General features: G+C 44.0%; 1 protein-coding gene across 4 annotated transcripts in view; it reads right to left on the bottom strand.

The window, feature by feature from the left end:
* The window catches only part of myo3a (myosin IIIA), a 335,886-nt gene that overhangs the window by 152,502 nt on the left and 163,079 nt on the right, over positions 1 to 20,305 (bottom strand). For all 4 annotated transcript variants that reach the window (XM_080211403.1, XM_080211422.1, XM_080211413.1 and 1 more), the window contains exons 16-19: positions 19,866 to 19,980; positions 13,593 to 13,719; positions 7,043 to 7,253; positions 4,084 to 4,243 (exon numbers count right to left, since the gene is read on the bottom strand). In XM_080211403.1, coding sequence (XP_080067529.1) covers positions 4,084 to 4,243; positions 7,043 to 7,253; positions 13,593 to 13,719; positions 19,866 to 19,980 — 613 coding nt within the window. The remainder of the gene's footprint in view (positions 1 to 4,083; positions 4,244 to 7,042; positions 7,254 to 13,592; positions 13,720 to 19,865; positions 19,981 to 20,305) is intronic.

Raw genomic sequence — 20,305 nt, 5'->3', positions numbered from 1 at the left:
GCGCATTAATGCTAACGTGATTTTCCCACCAGACATATCGATGCTTATGAAATTTGCTGGATGGTTTATATGAATCTTGATGAATTCAGTGATTGTAGCTCAGCATCTGGTGTTAGACTGCAGAGTTGCTGAAATCTGCCTCGCAATCTTCGATTTCCCCCAAGAGATTCCCCTCTTGTCCAGGTGGCTAACTGTTCGAATAAAATCATAAAATCCCTACGGTACAGGAGGAGGCCACTTGCCCCATTGACCCTGCACCGCCCACAATCCCACCCTGGCCCTACTCCCATAATCCCATGCATTTACCCTACTAATCCCCCTGACACTAGGGTCAATTTAACATGGCCAATCAACTTAACCAAACATCTTTGGACTGTGGGAGGAAACCGGAGCACCTGGAAGAAACCCACACAGACACAGGGAGAATGTGCAAACTCCACCCAGACAGTGACCTAAGGCCAGAATTGAACCTGGGATCCTGGCACTGTGAGGCAGCAGTGCCAATCACTGTGCCACCGTGCCATGTTCCAGATTACTGGAATCCTACACATTGGCACTTTTAAGGTCATAGTGGATTAAAAGCAAACATTTTTGTGTTAGTGCTAAAATGTTCAGCTCAGTATGACTTGGATTAGTCTGATTCTAACATTCTGCTGTGATATATTTGAAACTAAATTGTTGACAGCACTACATGTGATCAGCACCTTAACAAGCTGCTCAGTGAACACAAAAAAAATGCATCATGCCACAGAGCAAAACATCTTAAATAACGTGGAAAAAAATAAAATCATTAACCCATCACTAATAAAGAGTTGTGAAACTGGACCGCTGGGTCTAATGTGTTGAAAAGGAACAATTTAGGTAAGCATTCGTGTGCAGATTTAATACTCACTATAAAGGTTGTAATTTCTGAAAATACTGAGGACAACTAATGGCTAGGAAATAACCATCTTCCTGGGCTAACATATTTCCTATTTTATTAGTACATGCATTGTGCAGCTGGAAGCAATTTCAGCAGTTCACCAGTAAAAGTACTGAAGTATCAGAAGTTGCATTATTAGGATAATATTAACTACGTATAACAAAATTAAACAATCTAAAACAAGCCTTGCCCCATTTCAGTTGTGTTCTCAGGAATACTTTTCCGACATCCCTCCTTCCTTCCCCTACACTTCTCTTTCCTTTCCCGACATCCCTCCTTGGGCAGCATCGTGACACAGTGGACCTGAGTTTGACTCCTGACTCGGGTCACTGTGCGGAGTCTGAATGTTCTTCCTGTGTTTGTGTGTGTTTCTTCCGAGTGCTCCAGTTTCCTTCCACAGTCCAAAAGATGTGCTGGTTAGGTGCATTGGCAATGCTAAATTCTTCCTTAGTATACCCGAACAGGCGCCGGAATGTGGTAACTAGGGGATTTTCACAGTAATTTCATTGCAGTGTTAAAGTAAGTCTACTTGTTACACTAACAAATAAACTTTAAACTTTTCTCTCTACTTCTCTCCCTGCTTTAAGTTTCCTTTGCGAACTCTGATCATTGCTGATAATCTTTTGGTCATTTCTCCTAAGGGTGTTCTCACGTGCCATCCTTAATGTCGCTGTGAAATGGTTGCTGTTGGTCTCACACTATTGTGTAAACATGGTCTTCTGGATTCCAAAGGGCAAAGCATAGATGCTTCAATACCTCGAAGAATTTTATTAATTCCTGCAAATTCTCCTTTGTGGTTGCCCACCAGAGATGAAGTGTTCAAAGTTATGAAAGGACATGGCATGATAGATAAAAGCAGACTGTTTCTGATAGTTATTCGGAGTCAAAAATGAGGGTTAAGCGTAAGAGATTTGCAATTGAGGATCATAGAATCTCTATAGTGCACGTGGAGGCCATTTGGCCCATCAAACTTGCATCGACATCAATCTCACCCAGGCCCTATCCTGCAACCCCATGTATTTACATGAAACTATGGGGCAATTTATCATGGCCAGTCAACCTAATCTACAGGAGGGCAGAAGGAAACTGGAGCATCTGGAGGAAACTCATGCAGACACAGGGACAATGTGCAAGCTCCACACAGCCAGTCACCCGAGGCCGGAATTAAACCCGAGACCCTGGCACTGTGAGGCAGCAATGCTAACCACCGTGCTACCCTGCCATGGAGATGCATATTTGCACAAGGAATGTGAAGCTGTGGAATTAGTATCCAGGGTTTGTGATTTAGGTGGAAATTGCCAGCATTCAACATTAGATTAGCCAGGCAGTTGAAGGAAGAAGGCTTGGTTGGAGAGGGGAACAGGACGGTTTAATATAAGTAGAACTATATGCTTGTATGGAGGGTAAATGCTGATATGGAGTGATTGGACTATTTTCATGTCGTAACTTCAATATTAAGCTAAAAATAAGTTTAATAGTGAAAAGCATTAACTGAACACAGTATGTTTTCTAAATATGTCTTTAAATCACAGAAGCATTTCCCACCAGCTCCAATCAGGCTTTTAAAGAAAGTTTAAAGTTTATTAATTAGTGTCACATTAACACCGCAATTAAGTTACTGTGAAAATCCCCCAGTTGCCACACTCCAGGGCCTATTCGGGTACACCAAGGGAGAATTTAGCATGGCCAATGCACCTAACCAACACTTTTTCAGACTGTGGGAGGAAACCAGAGCTCCTGGAGGAACCCATGCAGACATGGGGAGAATGTACAAACTTCACACAGACAGTGACCCAAGCTGGTAATTGAACCCAGATCCCTGTCACTGTGAGGCAGCAGTGCTAACCATTGTGCCACCATGTCACCCCTCCGGTAATTGATCTCCAGTCAGAATGGGTTGGATTTAGGAACCTTCTCCAACCTCCTCCAAAACTATGAGTCCCAGTGTTACCACAGGATTTAGTACCAAGCATCATGTCTGCTGGGGATCCTTGAGATTTTCAACCTTCTCTAGGAGTGCCATTCCCGGTCCCACCAGAGGACTCAATATCACAAGGTCTGCTGCTGGTCCCAGCCATTGCCCAGGTTGACCAAAATTTGTTGGGTTCCCAGACCAACCCGCCAGACGTAAGTTATGTGCAACAGGGCATGTTCAGTGACAGGCCTCCCTGTTGCTTCCTTCCATCTTTTGCATCGATATCATCTAATTTTGGATGGAATAAAGAATGAAAATGCAACTTGTCCAATTGAAATCATGCTGATTTCATACGAAGTGCCAGAGAATGAACATTTGAGTCTTTTGGATTGCCCAAAATCAGGTAGCTTTAAAAGATTGGTATGGTGGCACAGTGGTTAGCACCACTGCCTGACAGAGCCAGGGACTTGGGTCACTGTCTGTGTGGAGTTTGGATGTTCTTCCCATTTCTGGGTTTCCTCCGGGTGCTCCGGTTTCCTCAAACAGTCTAAAAGACGTGCTGGTTAGGTGCATTGGCCATGCCAAATTCTCCCTTGGTATGCCTGAACAGGCACCGGAGTATGGGGACTAGGGGATTTTCACAGTAACTTCATTGCAGTGTTAAAGTAAGCCTACGCGTGATACTCAAAAATAGAAAATGTTGGAAAAACTCAGCAGGTCTAGCAGCATCTGTGGAGAGAGAGCTATATAGTCGCAGATGCCAGGTCTGCTGAGTTTTTCCAGCATTTTCTGTCTTTAATTCATGTTTCTAGCACCTGCAGTATTTTGCTTTTATTTTGGCATAACATATCCCACCTTATTATTCCATCAAGGGGAATTCCTCCTCATGATTTGGCCAGCATTTATCCTTCAAATAACATCAGCAGAACAAACCCCAATTATCAGGTCATTTATCTCACTGCAGCTTTGTGGGATCTTGCTGTGTAGAAATTGCTGACTCCATTACTTACCTTACAAAGCCTTCATTAGCATTCCACTGTCTGTAAAGCACTTTGTGGCATCCCAAAATATGAAAACCACTGCCTAAATATGACTTATTTTGTCTGTTCCTGGATGTTTGGTGAACTTTCTGGGTTGCACAAATGTCTATAAATGGATGTTTGATTTAAGTTTTAATTCAATTATTGCATCTTTAAAATTAACTCTACCTTCAGACAAGCCATCTGAGTAAATAGACTGATTGTACCTGCTCCCAGGCAAAGATGTGCTGATTGAAGTAGAATTGAATCTGTTCATTGGCAATGTTGATGCATAACTGTTCAAAGGAATTTCTCTTAAAGTTCTCGAAGCCAAATATATCAAGAATTCCAATATCGACTCCTTTGTCCACACTATCAGCAGCATCACTGGAATGCAACATCGATTAATTAGGTGCTGATTAATTTGTTCTTGCACATTCATGCACTTAATTGGTCATCTGAGAAAAGGGAACCATACACTTGAGCTGATTTTAACCCTCGCTGGTATCAGGCGGTTGGGTGGGTAGTTTGCGATCGGGGGTAGAGGTGGGTATTGAGTGAGCGCATAACACTTACAAGTCTAAGTTCTTGCCAGGCCTCATTGACATGCTGTTAGGCAACTGCCCACTCAAAATGGGCAGTAGCAGGCAGCTGGTCAGTATGGTGGGAACAGAGTATCAGACGAATAGAGATCTACCAAACCAGGTAAGTGGCTAGGAAGGGGCTTGGGATGATTTGGTGGGAGGGAAGGAATCAGTGAATTGAGGCAAGCCAGGTCACAACTTTCCTATAGGGGGACCACAATGAAGGTTTACCAGGCTGATATCCTGGGATGGCAAGTCCGTCGTATGAGGAGAGACTAAGTCAGTTAAGATCGTATTCATGGGAGCTTAGAAGAATGAGAAGGGATCGCATAGAAACTTATAAAATTCTAACTGCATTAGGCAGGGAAGATTCAGAAAGATTGTTAGTTTGAAAGATAGAAAGAATTATGGGTCATAGTTTGAGGATAAGGGGTAAATCTTTTATGACTAAAGTGAGGAGAAACTTCTTCCCAGAGAATAGTGGATCTGCGGAATTACTACCACAGAAAGTGGTTGAGACCAAAACATGGTGTGATTTCAAGAAGAAATTAGAAATAGCTCTTGGGGCTAAAGGCATCAAGGGATATAGGAAGAAAGTGGAATCAGGTAATTGAATTTGGTGATCAGCCATCATCATAATGAATGGCAGAGCAGGCTTGAAGGACTGAACGGCCTCCTCCTGCATCTAGTTTCTATGTTTCTATGTTTCCTCACTCAGGTTTATGTTAAAATGCAATCAAGTTCCCACTGATGTAATGGCACTTTTTATATATTATATATATATAGTGTTCCCAACTGCTTCCTACAGGCACCTTAGCCATTTAATGAACGAGTTACAATGTCGGCCAGCAGAGCTAAGTAATAATAAATAAGCAGGAGTAGATCAGTAAGACTAAACACTATTTCTAGTTGGTGCCTCATCCACTCTCAGTGGACAAGATGAGTTAAAATTCCCTCGATAATTCGATTTACCATTTTTGATTTTTCTCCTTTTCTATCTGTGCAATTAACCACAATGGGATCTTGGAAGCTTAGTCTTCACTTTAATAGATTTTGCTGCAAAAATACACTTTCTGACTTTCTGCTTGCCCTTTTTACATGGCAGCTTATCTGTACTCAGAGTTGTGCTTAATGACATGGCCCCAGGTCCACAATTCATCAACCGGCGACCCCAAACATATGGCACAATGAGGCCATTAAATTGGTGCTGTATCAAAGTTTGTTTTATTTGTTTACAAAACAGTTAAACATGGAAAAATCATAACCTGCCTGATGCTGATATCATCAGGCAGGTCAACAGACACCCATAGACAATCTAACTGATTTACACAATCGTCAAAAATCACTCCTCGTGCTTCTTTAAGTTTTTCCCATCAGACTAGCAACCTCAAATAGTTAGCTGATTTTAAAATAGCTTTACTTCTTTTGAATGAATTATCTGCTTTTCTCAAATGCTAAATAATCCTGGATTATTTGTGAACACAACATGGGCCATGTTTTAAAATGTTCTGTTGATGTACACAGATCTTCTGCGAGAGAGGGTGGTGATAGTCATTCTACATTGTAACCTACTTGCAATAAGTTAACTTCACATTAAAATTTGAAACAAGCATATTAACTACATGAATACGAACTAAAGCTTGACACATCCCAGGATTTAACTGTGTGTCTGTGTGTGTGTGTGGTGTGGGGTGTGTGCGTGGGGGGGGGGGGGGGGGGTGGTGTGTGTGTGTGTGTGTGTGTGTGTGTGTGTGTGTGTGTGTGTGTGTGTGTGTGTGTGGATGCGTGTGTGTGTGTATGTGTGGGTGTGTGTGTGCGGTGTGTGTGTGTCTGTGTGTGTGTGCGTGTGGGTATGTGTGTGTGTTTGTGTGTAGATGTGTGTGTGTGAGTGTGTGTGGGTGCGTGTGGGTGCATGTGTGTGTGTGTGTGTGTGTCTCATTGTTTTTCTCAGATTGATTGTTTAATAAATTTGCTCTTTCTTTGACTTAAAAAACCTCATTTGATTGGTTCCTTATTGCTTGAAGTTTAAATGATCTGGAAAAGGCATATCCTTGGAGGTGGTGGGGTGGAGAAACTTATGTGACCAACTGAGAGAATTGAATGGAGGGGTTAGGCCGGGGGTGCAGTTCCCCCCTTCTCACCTGGTCATGATAATGACCACCTTTTTCATTTTCCAATATTAAAATATGACATCTATTTTTTAACTTTCTCAGTTTTGCAACATTGCACAATGGAGGCTACAATTTGTGTACAGATTTGTCGGTTGCTGATGATATACTTGTACTGTGCAGTGTATGCTAGTAATAAAAATATCATAACTAATTGTATACGAAGTGCATAACATTTATTGTGCCTGATGTGGTTTATATAATTTAATATTTGACCCTCACAGGAAGAGCTTGTAAACAGTGAAGAAGACCAACTGAATATTTTCTCTTCCCTTGATTGAAAGACAGTTTAACCTAAACACGCAACCATGAAGGACATGCCTCAGAAATGAATAAGTCTAGGTAGCTTCCTAGAAAGTGGTATTATTACTCATCGATTCACCACTTACGGCAAGTCAGTTAAACGGAGCAAAAATGATTGATGATGTTATTACCTCTGAAACGTCTCTGGTTTTAGTAAGGTATTGATGCGGTTGACTATCCAGCTGAATAGACGACCATACAAAGCCTTGGCTGTCGCATCTCTGACATCAGTTGCTTTTTCCACTGTATTCGGACGTACAATTGTTTCTCCCCGAGTCACTACACAGTGAGAGGTGAGAGCTTCTTGGAGCTCATCGGTTTGGATAGAGAGCAATGTGGAGGCTGGAAACGAAAAGGATTTACTAAAAGATTAGAGGGAAAAAGGCACAGAACAAAAAGAAAATGAAAGCATACTGCATCCCTTTAGATCAATTGCTAAAGTTTGTTATGAATAAATTCTATCATGAGAAACTTGTGAAGAATACAATGGTTTCTAATGGGTTCTCTGGAAATTAGAAGGGAATGTGAAGGTAGGTTTCGACTTTGTGCAAAAGCATAAAATAGGTGATAATGAATCAGCAACTCATTTTACATCTCTCTCAATTGTATTTTATTTAAAGCAAGAGTAAGGCTACGGCTTGTCTAAGGAAGATAGGTCATACGTACCGTAATCATGCCAAAAGTCCACATATCGTGTTGGCCATGCAAAGTACCCAGTCCTCAGCTAAGTTACGGGAAGAGGTTTTTAGGGGGGCCTCTCGGTTGGTGATGAGTAGACCAGGGAAGAGAAACTGAGTTAGCATTTCAAATCCATATGACCCTTCGACAGAACAGTTCTAAAGAAGAGTGATATTGGATTTGAAATGTTGAGGGTGATTTTCCGATCTCGCTGCACCTGGCCGCAAAATGTGAGCTCCAAGAAGCAGAGGGGCCTAAACATTGGTTTTGCACCCAGTGCCAAGCAGTTTGCAATCCTTCCGGTCCCTTTCTAATAGTGCAAATTGGATTGCGTCCAGAAAATAGCATTTATATATGCGTTTGATGCTGCATTCTGCAAGCACTGGCACTCTGCCAGTTGGGTGCAGCCAGTGTGTCAGGGCAGTGCCAAGGGGGTGGAGCCTGTGTGGGGGCTATGGTGGGGTGCTATGCAGGGGACAGCTAAGCAGAGGGGCGGCTAAGCAAGGGGATTGCACAGCGGGTGGAGTATGAAGGGGAGCATGTCAAGGGTCAGGAAGGGAGATCCATCAGGAGGGCCCCTATATCCTGGTACTGATGATCCATTGTCTGGAAGGGAGTAGGGAAACATGCTGTTGATGAGCGGGGAGAGGGTTCTGATGTCCATGGGTGAGGGCAGGGGAGATTGGGGTGCCCTTCTACAATGGGCTCAGCGGCAGGCTTAGGACCCAACCCCCAGAACCAGTGCACAATTCACTGCTCTTCCAAAAAATGGCTGATTGTGGGACAATTGTGGTTCTGACCACGTCTGACAGACCTGCACAGATCACTCCAGTATTCTTTTCATGAGTTCTTTTTGTGAAGATTCCACTCATTAACTCTGTTTCTCTCTCCAGATGCTGCCAGACTTGTCATTTTATGCAGCATTTTCTGTTTTTGGTTCAGATTTCCAGCATCCAGTATTATGGATTCGATAGGGTCTTTTAAGAGACTTTTGGATAAGTACATGGGGCTTAGTAAGATAGAAGGTTATAGGTAAGCCTAGTAGGTAGGGACATGTTTGGCGCAACTTATGGGCCGAAGGGCCTGTTTGTGCTGTAGTTTTTCTACATTCTATGTTCATCCAGTATTTTGCTTCTATTTAAGCTAATAGTATATTTGCTTTGGCTATTTGCTGACGGCTTTGTTCATGAATCTTAAGAGAATCATAGAATCGAAGGATTCCTACAGTAAAGGAGGCCATCGACTCTGCACCAATTCTTCAACAGAGCATCTTACCTGGGCCCTTTCCTGTAATCTCACACATTTATCATGGCTAATCGTTCTAACCTACAGATTTTGGGATACTAATAGGAAAGTTAGCGTGGCCAATCCACCTAACCTGCATATCCTTGGACTGTGGGAGGAAACCGGAGTGCCAGGAGGAAACCTATTCAGAAATGAGGAGGATGTGCAATCTCCACGCAGACAGTCATCCAAGGCCAGAATTGAACCCGAGATCCTGGTGCTGTGAGGCAGCAGTGTTAACCACTGTGCCTCCATGCTGCCCCCATAGCAATGAGATCTTATTCTTTGTCAACAAACTTTATAAATGTGAGTTATTGAATTAATTCCCTTAAGAGTATTAGAACCATAGAAAAGTTACAGCACAGAAAGAGGCCATTTCTGCTTACCTCTTCCAATGCCCTTCAGCCTCCAGAGATCACAGCTATCAGTGTCTGTTTCCATGCCAGTCCAAGAACACCCGAGTGCTCTTTCTAATCCCACCTTACTGTACCCGGTCCATTGCCCTGTAGCTTATAGCATATAAAGTGCAGATCCAGGTACTTTTTAAAAGATTTTCAGGTATCTGACCTCATCACCAACTCCAGCAGTGAATTCCAGACACCCACCACCCTCTGCAAAGAAACTTCTTCCTCATGTGCCCTCTACACCTTCTACGCTTACCTTGAATCCATGCCTATTTCTAGAATTGGGAAACAATTTTATCCTGTCCACTCGATCTCTTCACCTTACTGCTTCTTTTTTCAGAATAGAGACTGCTCTGCCTGTGCTGAGTGCTTCCTTGCATTTTGCTTTCATTTTGTCAGCGGTGGATATAATGGAGGACACAGCCCATTTAGCTGAGACATAAATGCCACCTTTGAAGATTTATAGTTGTGATGGAAATTACTGCTCTTGTACTGAGTGATAATCTAGAGTTAATTACTGGGAACAACGTCAACCATATGTTATATATTTTTAATTGAGTTGTGATGTTAAATCAAAAATACAAAAAAAAATTGTTACATCACTTTGAAACTATTGCACTGATACATCCAATGAGAGACACCCCTCTTGCCTCAGAACAAAAATAAGGGAGCAATTTTGGACAGTTATATAGCAAGAGCAGCTAACATAAAAGGGAATCCAAAGGTCTTCTATTGGCATATGAACTGTAAATGTTTATCAGGAATGATGGGGTCAATTAGGAGCTAAAATGGAGATGGCCGTTTCCAGTGGGTGACGGGTCATTGCACTGAAGGGTCATTAATGACAGCCTTCGATATCGCATGACAATGGTAGCTGGTAGCACCATAGTGATCATCTCTGTATTTAGCTTTGCCTAGTGTGGCTTAGGAGCCCCAGTCTGGCATGGCAGTCTCTGCCACATTTCCTGTAGAGGAAGACACTTAGCTGAGAAGGTGCACAATTCACTGGCCTCTGTTTTCTCTGGGTCAACTACCGAACCAGCTGAGTTTATTGTTTCTGCTTACCTCTTCCAATGCCCTTCTACCTCTGGAGATCACAGCTGTCCGTGACTCTTTCCCAGCTGTCAGTGTCAATGTCTGTCATCTTCATAACTCACTTGCCGTGGATATGGACGCCCAGGAGATTGGAACCCAGTGGCCAATTCACTGTATGGTAGTGGTATTGGGCTGTCACCCTTCCACTGTATGTGGCCAAGGCAGTGCAGATGTCATTGGCTTATCTGATGGAATTAGTATGTTCCAGATCTCTCAGTTCGTGATCTTTTCCTACCAAGAGATGCTGAGAATGTGGCTGAGACAGTGGAAAGGGAAATATTCAGCCTTTACTCCTAGACTGAAGATGCAGGTTTGGTAGGCTCAGAGTGTGGTGCGATCCTCTTGTTCAGCTTGGACTCGTGGCTGTAGCTTTTACAATGCATCTGTTGATTTCAGCACCAAGTGACAGATTGCTGGTGATTGTGGAGATGAGATAAGTTGAACTATCAACAACCTCCAGCATCACATTGTCAATGCTGATAGATAGCGAAATGGAAACATCCTGGAACATGATACTTGTCTTCCTAATACTGATGGCCAAACCAAACTCTTTGCAGGCATGAGAAAGTCTGTCCATTTGCCATTGAAGATGTTTCTCAGTATTGAAAGCTAGTATGGTGCTGTTAGCGCATAGCAGCTTTCTGATGGGGACTTGACTCACCTTTGATTTGGATGTCAGGACAGCAAGACTGAACTGCTTTCTGTCAATAAGTAGATGTTCTCTGTAGATAACCTGAAGGGATATGACAGCAGCAAAGAGAAGTATCTGCCAAAGAATGTCACGCTAGTTTGACCCACTTGCAGGACTGAAAGGATTTAGATGTTGCCCTGACATAGCAGCCCCTACGCATCATACTGTAATGGAAAGAGATCACACTGAACAGCTTCTGTGAGTGACCAAAATTTGCCAGCAACTTAAATAGACCACCTCTGCTCACATGATTGAATGCCTTGGTGAGCTAGATGAAGACAATATAGACAAGGGGTGACATGGTGGCACAAGAGTCAGCATGGTGGCACAGTGATTAGCATTGCTACCTCACTACACCAGGGACCTGTGTTCAATTCTGGCCTTTGATAACTGTCTGTGTGGAGTCTACACGTTCTCACCGTGTCTGCGTGAGTTTCCTCAGGTGCTCCGGTTTCCTTCCACATTTTGGGTTTAATGGATTGGTTGTGCTAAATTGGTCCTTAGTATCAGGGGGATTAGTGGGGTAAATATGTGGAGTTACGTGGATAGGGCCTGGGTGAGATTATTGTCGGTACAGATTCAATGGGCTGAATGGCCTCCTTCTGCATTGTAGGGATACTATGATTCTATGATAACACAGGTCTCCCTTCTTCATGATATTTTTCTTGCAACTGCTGGACTGAGGAGGTCATAACAATTGCAGATCTTCCAATTCTGAAACCACACTGGGGTTCAGGCTCGACACATTCAGCCAGGGTCTGACAAGAGCAACATGGACAAGTGTTTTTTTCCCATGATGCTCATCAGGTGATAATCGTTGCAATCACTGTGATCACCCCCGTCCTTGTACAGGTTAACCTTTGTATCACATATATCCTGGGACACTGCCTCCTCCCTACAGCAGAGACAGAGGAGTTAGTGCAGATGTTTCCATATTGGATGAGTTTAGGCTTTATAGCATCCCCATCTGGAACTCTGTCCATAGTCAACAGCTTTGCTAAACTCCTCCATCGTGGGTTCAATAGCTAGCTCTGCCATAACTGATAGGCTTTCTGTAGTGTTTAGAGCTTCCTTGATGACAGTGTTCTCTCTGGAGGACAATTCAGGGTAGTGTTCAATCCATCTCCAACTGTTTATTGCAGCCAGTGATGACCTCTCCAGCCTTTGTTTTCAATAGAAGCGTTTCTTTTCTGACGGACCTGTAGCCTTTTTGATCCCTTCATACATGCCCCTAACATGCCCTGTGTTGAAGGGCTTTTGGATGTTCTGGCAAGCTTCAACCAGTTCTCACTGTCACACCTTCTATCAGTCTGTTGGACCTCCGACTCTTAGTGCATTCAGAGACTTCTTACTCAGACTTACCTTGTAATTAATGATGTGGAGATGCCATTGTTGGGCTGGGGTGGGCACAGTAAGAAGTCTCACACCAGGTTAAAATCCAACAAGTTTATTTGGAATCACGAGCTTCTGGAGCAGTGCTCCTGCATCAGGTGAGCGGAGAGGTAGGTTTCACAAATGCAGCATTTATAGACAAAGACACAATTATCTTGCAATTTTGTCTTTGTTTATATATGCTGTGTTTATGAAACCTGATGAAGGAGCAGTGCTCTAAAAGCTCGTGATTCCAAATAAACCTGTTGGACTTTAACCTGGTGATGTGAGACTTCTTATTGTAATTAATGAGAGCGGACTGCTTGGCTTCAATGACAGATTCCAGCACCGCGTTGTTAGTCTCGAACCGGTCGGCATTTTCCACTCTTATTTCCTAAATGTTGAGAAGCATTATTGTAGATGGTGCCTTGAAGTATATTCAGATTTGCTTCGGCAATCTGTGTGGGAATGTCATAGAGCAGTTGCTCAATCAATTCAGTGAGGAACTGTGATTTTTTTTTCTGGGTGTGTGATATGACTGACGTTGAAACGAAGACGGTGGGTGAGATTTTACAGCCTTGCTCACTCCGAAACTGGAAAACCCCACCAGAGGTCAACAGACTTTTCCATGGTCAGCCCCTCATCTGTTACAATTCCCGTGCAGTGGGAAAATTCACCCCAGTATTTCTGCTTTGATTGAACAAGGTTCAGGGTTTGCTTCCTAAACCATGGTGCACGCCAGTGAGTGAACTGTTTCACAGTCAGTGCTGTGGCGGCTGCATATTCAGAGAATGCAATTCTGAAATTCAGAGTCATAAAATCACTCTGAAAATATTCAAAATTCATTGATGTTAGACATGTAAAAGTCTGTGCACTGAGAGGATGACAAGGTAAATTCGGTAAGACTGCATTAATGGCATGGTAATGGCCTGACAAAGCACCAGATTGAAATTGCTGTCCCGAAATCAGGAAGGTTACAATCAAGTATGCTAACATCTGCACCCAACTCTCCATTCCCTATCCTCACTCAGTGAGTGACTCTTGCTCCCAGCAGATGAGGCTCCCCATTAATGTTCTCTGCTGCTTACCAACATAACTTGCATTACATAATGTGCATGAAGACTACGGTGGAAACGTAACACTTTATTGATAACTTACCATTTTCAAGCATTCCAAGATTAACAATATTGCTTTTGTCAGTCTGATGCTCTGTTACAACTGAGGTAAACTCAATGTTCCCAATGTTCAAGATGGCTGCCAGAATGCTGTATATGTTCCCCAGCTCCTGTTGGAAGGTTTAAAGAATTTAAATATGTTCAAGGAATATCTTTGTGTATATTGGATTAAAGTTAATTAGTTTTCCTAATCAAATAATGGTAATTAAGACACAATGGAAATGAAAACCAGGAGAGATGTACAGGTTGCTGACATTCTGTCACTCGTTACATGTTTAATTTTCAGAAGGCCTTTGATAAGGTGCCACAAAGCAGACTCACGAATAAGGTCCTGACATGTGAAGTCAGGGCACAAATCACAGAATGGAGAATGACATGGTTACAAATTTGAAAGTGTGGAGTAAAGCATGTTACGCAGCAGGCTGGCATAAAGTAGGACTGATGCTGACACCATCTCCTTGAATGATTTTGACACAAGAATCGGAAGTGCAATTTCAAAATGTGTGGATGATAAATTGGGGGTGTAATCAATTCAGAAAAGGACTGTGACAGAATACAAAAAAAAAGAATAAACTGGCAGAATGAACATGTAAGCAGCACACGAACTTTAATCTAAATCAAACATTTTTTTGAAATTCATTCATGGGATGTGGGCATCACTGGCTGACAGCTAAGAGTCAGCTACATTATTATTAGCTGAAGTCACATGTGGGCCAGATTGGGCAAGGACCGCAGATTTCCTTTCCTAAAGGACATTAGTGAACCAGATGGGTTTTTACGACAATCGACTATGGTTTTGTGCTCATTGTTAGACTTTTAATTCCAGCTTTTTTTATTGAATTCAAATGAATGAACTGTCTTTTGTTGAAGAACCTCTTCCATTATAAGCTCCAGGGCTCTGAGAATAGTGCGCTGTCCCTCAGCCCAGTTTCCTCCAAAAATAGATTTGAGGTCAGCTAGCTGCCCCTTACTGCTGTAGTCTGTCCCTGCAGCCTTGGAGATTTCTGCAGTCTGTCATGCAGATTATGTTCTGGCATTGCAATTTATGTTTTAAATTAGCTGCTGTTTTTATGGGGTGAAATGCCACTCATTAGTGCAATGCAAATCCAAAGGAAAATTCTGACATCTTGAATCTCGGGCCGGAATTTTCTGGCCATTCACATTCCACCACTACAGCCAGTGAGAACAGAGAATTCGGTGCTTAGCAAATCTCCTTTCACAGCAGTGGGACAAGAGATTCCCAGCATGGGTGAGGTTAGAGAATCTAGCTCTTTGTATGACTTGTGGATAACATCATCTTTTTGGTGAAGGCCATTTGCGAACACGGCAGGAAAGTCTGGGTGGAGCAGACCCCCAGCCCAATTTCCCTGAGGGCTCTGAAACAATTGTTAAACCCCACTTGAGTAAATTCTAGGCAGTGTATCCTTGTTCTCAGTAACTACTCTGGATGTCTGGAAAACCACCCGATCAGACAGTACATTTTTCAGACATCTTTGGGGTACAGGACACTGGCCCTCAAAATGAACCTTCTGGGCCCTATTTTACCATTTTGATTCTAAGTGCTGGGTGGACTAGAAACTGGGAGTGTTTCAGATTCAACTTTTCGACCTGTTCCCAGGTGCCCCCATGCGCACTGTGCCTGAAAAAATATCAGCAATTCCGAATTGCGTTGTAGAAGTCTGTGGGTGGGGCTTAATGCACCCGAACCTCTGCAGCTCCGATAGGCGCCCCTAAAACTACATGCACAGAAAAAAATGATAAATTGCGTCTTCCCTGCCACATCACAACTGGGTCAGATAATGTCGCCCCCTGGCCCGCATAGAAACTGTCCCACCCCCACAACATTACTGACCCCTTATCACCCACCCCCTCCACCACCTGGATCGATTGTGGGTCCCTGCCTCCCTTCTCCTTCAATGATCTCAAGCACAGTGGCAGCGGACCCCCCTCCCCCATCATTGATCTCAGGCAGAGTGGCAGTGGACAACCCTTCCCCTGCACTGATCTCAGGCAGAGTGGCAGTGGACCCCCCTGTTGCCTCCCCAAACCCCCACTGATCACAAGCAGCATGGCAGCGGACCCCCCTTCCCCCCTCACTGATCTCAGGCAAGGTGACAGCGGACCCCCCTTCCCCCCTCACTGATCTCAGGCAAGGTGACAGCGGACCCCCCTTCCCCCCTCACTGATCTCAGGCAGAGTGACAGCGGACCCCCCTTCCCCCTCACTGATCTCAGGCAGAGTGACAGCAGACCCCCCTTCCCCCTCACTGATCTCAGGCAGAGTGGCAGCGGACCCCCCTTCCCCCCTCACTGATCTCAGGCAGAGTGGCAGCGGACACCCCTTCCCCCCTCACTGATCTCAGGCAAGGTGACAGCGGACCCCCCTTCCCCCCTCACTGATCTCAGGCAGAGAGGCAGCAGACACCCCCCTTTCCCCTCACTGATCTCAGGCAGCGTGGCAGTGGACCCCCCTTCCCCCCTCACTGATCTCAGGCAGTGTGGCAGCAGACACCCCCTTCCCCCCTCACCGATCTCAGGCAGAGTGGCAGCGGACCCCCCTTCACCCCTCACTGATCTCAGGCAGAGTGGCAGCGGACCGCCCTTCACCCCTCACTGATCTCAGGCAGAGTGGCAGCGGATCCCCCTTTCCCCTCACTGATCTCAGGCAGCGTGGCAGCAGACACCCCCTTCCCCCCTCACTGATCTCAGGCAGAGTGGCAGCGGACCCCCCTTCCCCCTCACTGATCTCAGGTAGAGTGACAGCGGACCCCCCTTCCCCCTCACTGATCTCAGGCAGAGTGGCAGCGGACCCCCCTTCCCCCTCACTGATCTCAGGCAGAGTGACAGCGGACCCCCCTTCCCCCTCACTGATCTCAGGTAGAGTGACAGCGGACCCCCCCTTCCCCCTCACTGATCTCAGGCAGAGTGACAGCGGACCCCCCTTCCCCCTCACTGATCTCAGGTAGAGTGACAGCGGACCCCCCTTCCCCCTCACTGATCTCAGGTAGAGTGACAGTGGACCCCCCTTCCCCCTCACTGATCTCAGGCAGAGTGGCAGTGGACCCCCCTTCACCCCTCACTGATCTCAGGCAGAGTGGCAGCAGACCCTAAGCAGAGAGCTATCAGCACTTGCTTCCTCACTAACTGGAGTTCCTGAATCAGACTTTTGTGGAGCATGTCTGTTCTGCGCCGATTCTGGATGGACAAACATGGTGGTAAAGGGGGAAGTGCCAGGAAGGTTGGGTGTGCAGCCCATTAAGTGAATTTAAATAATGCAAATATATTTAAATAGCTGTTCACGCCCATTTTTGGTGCAGAGCAGATCGTGGTCATTTTGGGACTTTGTTAAAGGGGGAACTAGTGTAGAAATGGACACGGGTCATGCTACTCGCCTCACTCCCAACTTATCAAGTTTTTGTGCCCAAAAACAGGTGCAACACAATAGTAAAATCGGGCCCTTTATGTCCATTCCAAGCCTATAAAATGAGAGCAATAAGGACCAATTTCTTCTCTGTTCCAGTTATAAAATTTTTCATATACAGCTCTCATCAATTTTTATAGATGCAGCATAGAAAATATCCTTCCTGTGTGTAACACCATTTGGTATGGCTCCTTCACAGGACCAAGACCGCAAGAAACTACAAAGTGTTGTGAACTTAGGTCAGCCCATCACACAAACCAGTCTCCCAGCAAGGGAATTAGCAAATGCACTAGTGGTAATTTACCAAAATTTGCTGGACTCTGGGGTGGTTCCCACAGATTAGAAAACAGCAAATGTGATGCCACTGTTTAAAAAAGGAGGCTGGCAAAAGGCAGGAAATTATAGGCTGGTTAGCTTAACTTCCGTAGTACATAGAACATAGAACATAGAACATTACAGCGCAGAACAGGCCCTTCGGCCCACGATGTTGCACCGACCAGTTAAAAAACAATGACCCTCTAACCTAAACCAATCCCTTTTCATCCATAAACCTATCCACGGATCTCTTAAACGCCCCCAAACTAGGCGCATTTACAACTGCAGCAGGCAGGGCATTCCAATCCCTCACCACCCTCTGGGTAAAGAACCTACCCCTGACATCCGTCCTATAACTACCCCCCCTTAATTTAAAGCCATGCCCCCTCGTGTTAGCTTTCTCCATCCGAGGAGAAAGGCTATCACTATCCACCCTATCTAAACCTCTAATCATCTTGTATGTTTCAATAAGATCCCCTCTTAGCCACCTTCTTTCTAGCGAAAACAACCCCAAATCCCTCAGTCTCTTCTCATAGGACCTCCCCTCCATACCAGGCAACATCCTGGTAAACCTCCTCTGCACCCTCTCTAAAGCCTCCACATCCTTCCTATAATGTGGGGACCAGAACTGCACACAATACTCCAAGTGCGGCCGCACCAGAGTTGTGTAGTAGGAAAAATGCTTGAATCTACATCAAGAAAGAAATAGCGAGACATCTGGATATAAATTGGAAAGATGCACCATGGGTTCAGAAAGGACAGGTCTTGTTTGACTAATTTGGTGGAATTCTTTGAGAACATTACATGGACAATGTAAAAATGGGGACCCTGTGGATGTGGTGTGTTTGGATTTCCAAAAGGCATTTGAAAAGGTACCACACCAAAGGCTGCTGCATAAGATAAAGTTGCATAGTGCTATTAGTAATGTATTAGCATGGATAGAGGATTGGTTAACTAACAGAAAGCAAAGGGTGAGAATAAATGGGTGTTTTTCTGGTTGGCCATCAGTGACTAGTGGTGTGCCTCAGGGATCAGTGTTGGAACTGCAATTGTTTATGATTTACATGGATAATTTGGCGTTTGGAGACCAAGTGTAGTGTGTCAAAATTCACCGATGATACTAAGATGAGTGGCAGAACAAAGTGTGCAGAAGACATTGAAAGTCTGCAAAGAGATATAGATAGTTTAAGTGAGTGGGCAAGGATCTGGCACACGGAGTACAATATTGGTAAATGTGAGGTCATCCATTTTGGTAGGAATAACAGCAAGATGGACTATTATTTAAATGGTAAAAAATTGCAGCATGCTGCTGTGCAGAATGGACTAGGTGTCCTTGTGCATGAATCAAAAAAGTTGATTTGCAGGCGCAGCAGGTAATGAAGAAGGCAAATGGGATTTTGTCCTTCATTGCTAGAGGGACAGAGTTTGAAAACAGCGAGGTTATGTTGCAATGGTATAAGATGCTGATGAGGCCACACCTAGAATACTGTGTACAGTTTTGGTCTCCTTACTTGAAAAAGGATATACTGGCACTGGAGGGGGTGCAGAGAGATTCACCAGGTTGATTCTAGAGTTGAGAGGGTTGGCTTATGAGGAGAGACCGAGTAGACTGGGGCTATGCTCATTGGAATTCAGAAGAATGAGGGAAGATCCTATAGAAACATATAAGATTATGAAGGGAATAGATAAGATAGAAGCAGGGAAGTTGTTTCCATTGACAGATGAAACCAGAACTAGGGGCCATGGCTTCAAAATAAGGGGAAGCAAATTTAGGACTGAGTTGAGGACGAACTTCTTCACCTAAAAGATGTGAATCTGTGGAATTCCCTGCCCAGTGAAGCAGTTGAGGTTACCTCATTGAATGTTTTTAAGGCAAGGATAGATAGATTTTTGAACAGTAAAGGGAATTAAGGGCTGTGATGAGCAGGCAGGTAAGTGGAACTGAGTCCATGAAAAGATCAACTATGGTCTTATTGAATGGTGGAGCAGGCTCGAGGGGCCACATGGCCTACTCCTGCTCCTAGTTCTTATATTCTTATATTCTTAAATCAAATCAAAAGGTGGTGATGTAATAGTATTGTCACTGGACTAGTAATTTAAAGACCCAGAGTAACACTGGACCCAGGTTCAAAATCCCATTATGGCAGTTGATGAAATTTTAATTCAATAAAAATATGGAATTAAAAACCTGTGAACAGATGACCGTGAAATCATTGTTGATTGTTTGTAAGAATCATCTGGTTCACTAGTGTCCCTTTAAGGAAGGAAATTTGCCATCCTTTCCTGGTCTGGCCTACATGTGACTCCAGAGCAGTGTGGTTGACTCTTTGAAATGGTCTAGCAAATGACGTAGTCCAAGGGAATTAGAGATCACCAGAAATGTTGGCCCAGCAAATGACACCCACATCCCATGAATGAAGTAAAAAACACTTCATCAAATATACCTATAACACGTGTGAGCATATTCAGCAGATGCAGTGACAGTGCTCGAATGTTTTCAAGGTGAATAATGCAGGTTTACCTCGAGTGTGAAACCAATGACTTTGAAACACTGTTCGAGAGCTTCAAATTGGGCCTTGTAGAAAGAATTGTTCACAATCTCTTCCATCATTCTAATTTTCTCATCCTGAAGGTACCTAAAAGATTCCGAAAAGACGACAATGATCCAAAATTGATACTAAATTAGACAATGGAAAACACAATCAGAAACGTACACATATTAGTGTAAGTACATTGCAGAATGGCTCTGGGTCTGACAAAGTATGTAGTAACCATGGTGTGACTCAGCTATTTCTAACTGGCCACTGAAATGGTCAGCTGAAATACTTCATTGCTAGTCAGTTACTGAAAAGTCAAAGTAGATGCTAAATTCTTTACTTCTCTCTTAAACCAATCAGAACCATCCTATGAATAAAAGAACAAACAGCAATACAGTACAGGAACAGGTTCTTCTGCCCACCA

This window comes from Carcharhinus amblyrhynchos, chromosome 2 (genome assembly GCF_965287045.1).
Source record: "Carcharhinus amblyrhynchos chromosome 2, sCarAmb.v2.hapA, whole genome shotgun sequence".
Classification (NCBI taxonomy): Eukaryota; Metazoa; Chordata; class Chondrichthyes; order Carcharhiniformes; family Carcharhinidae; genus Carcharhinus; species Carcharhinus amblyrhynchos.
The sequence above is the reverse complement of the archived record's forward strand: the minus strand, read 5'-3'. Positions and strand labels throughout refer to the sequence as shown.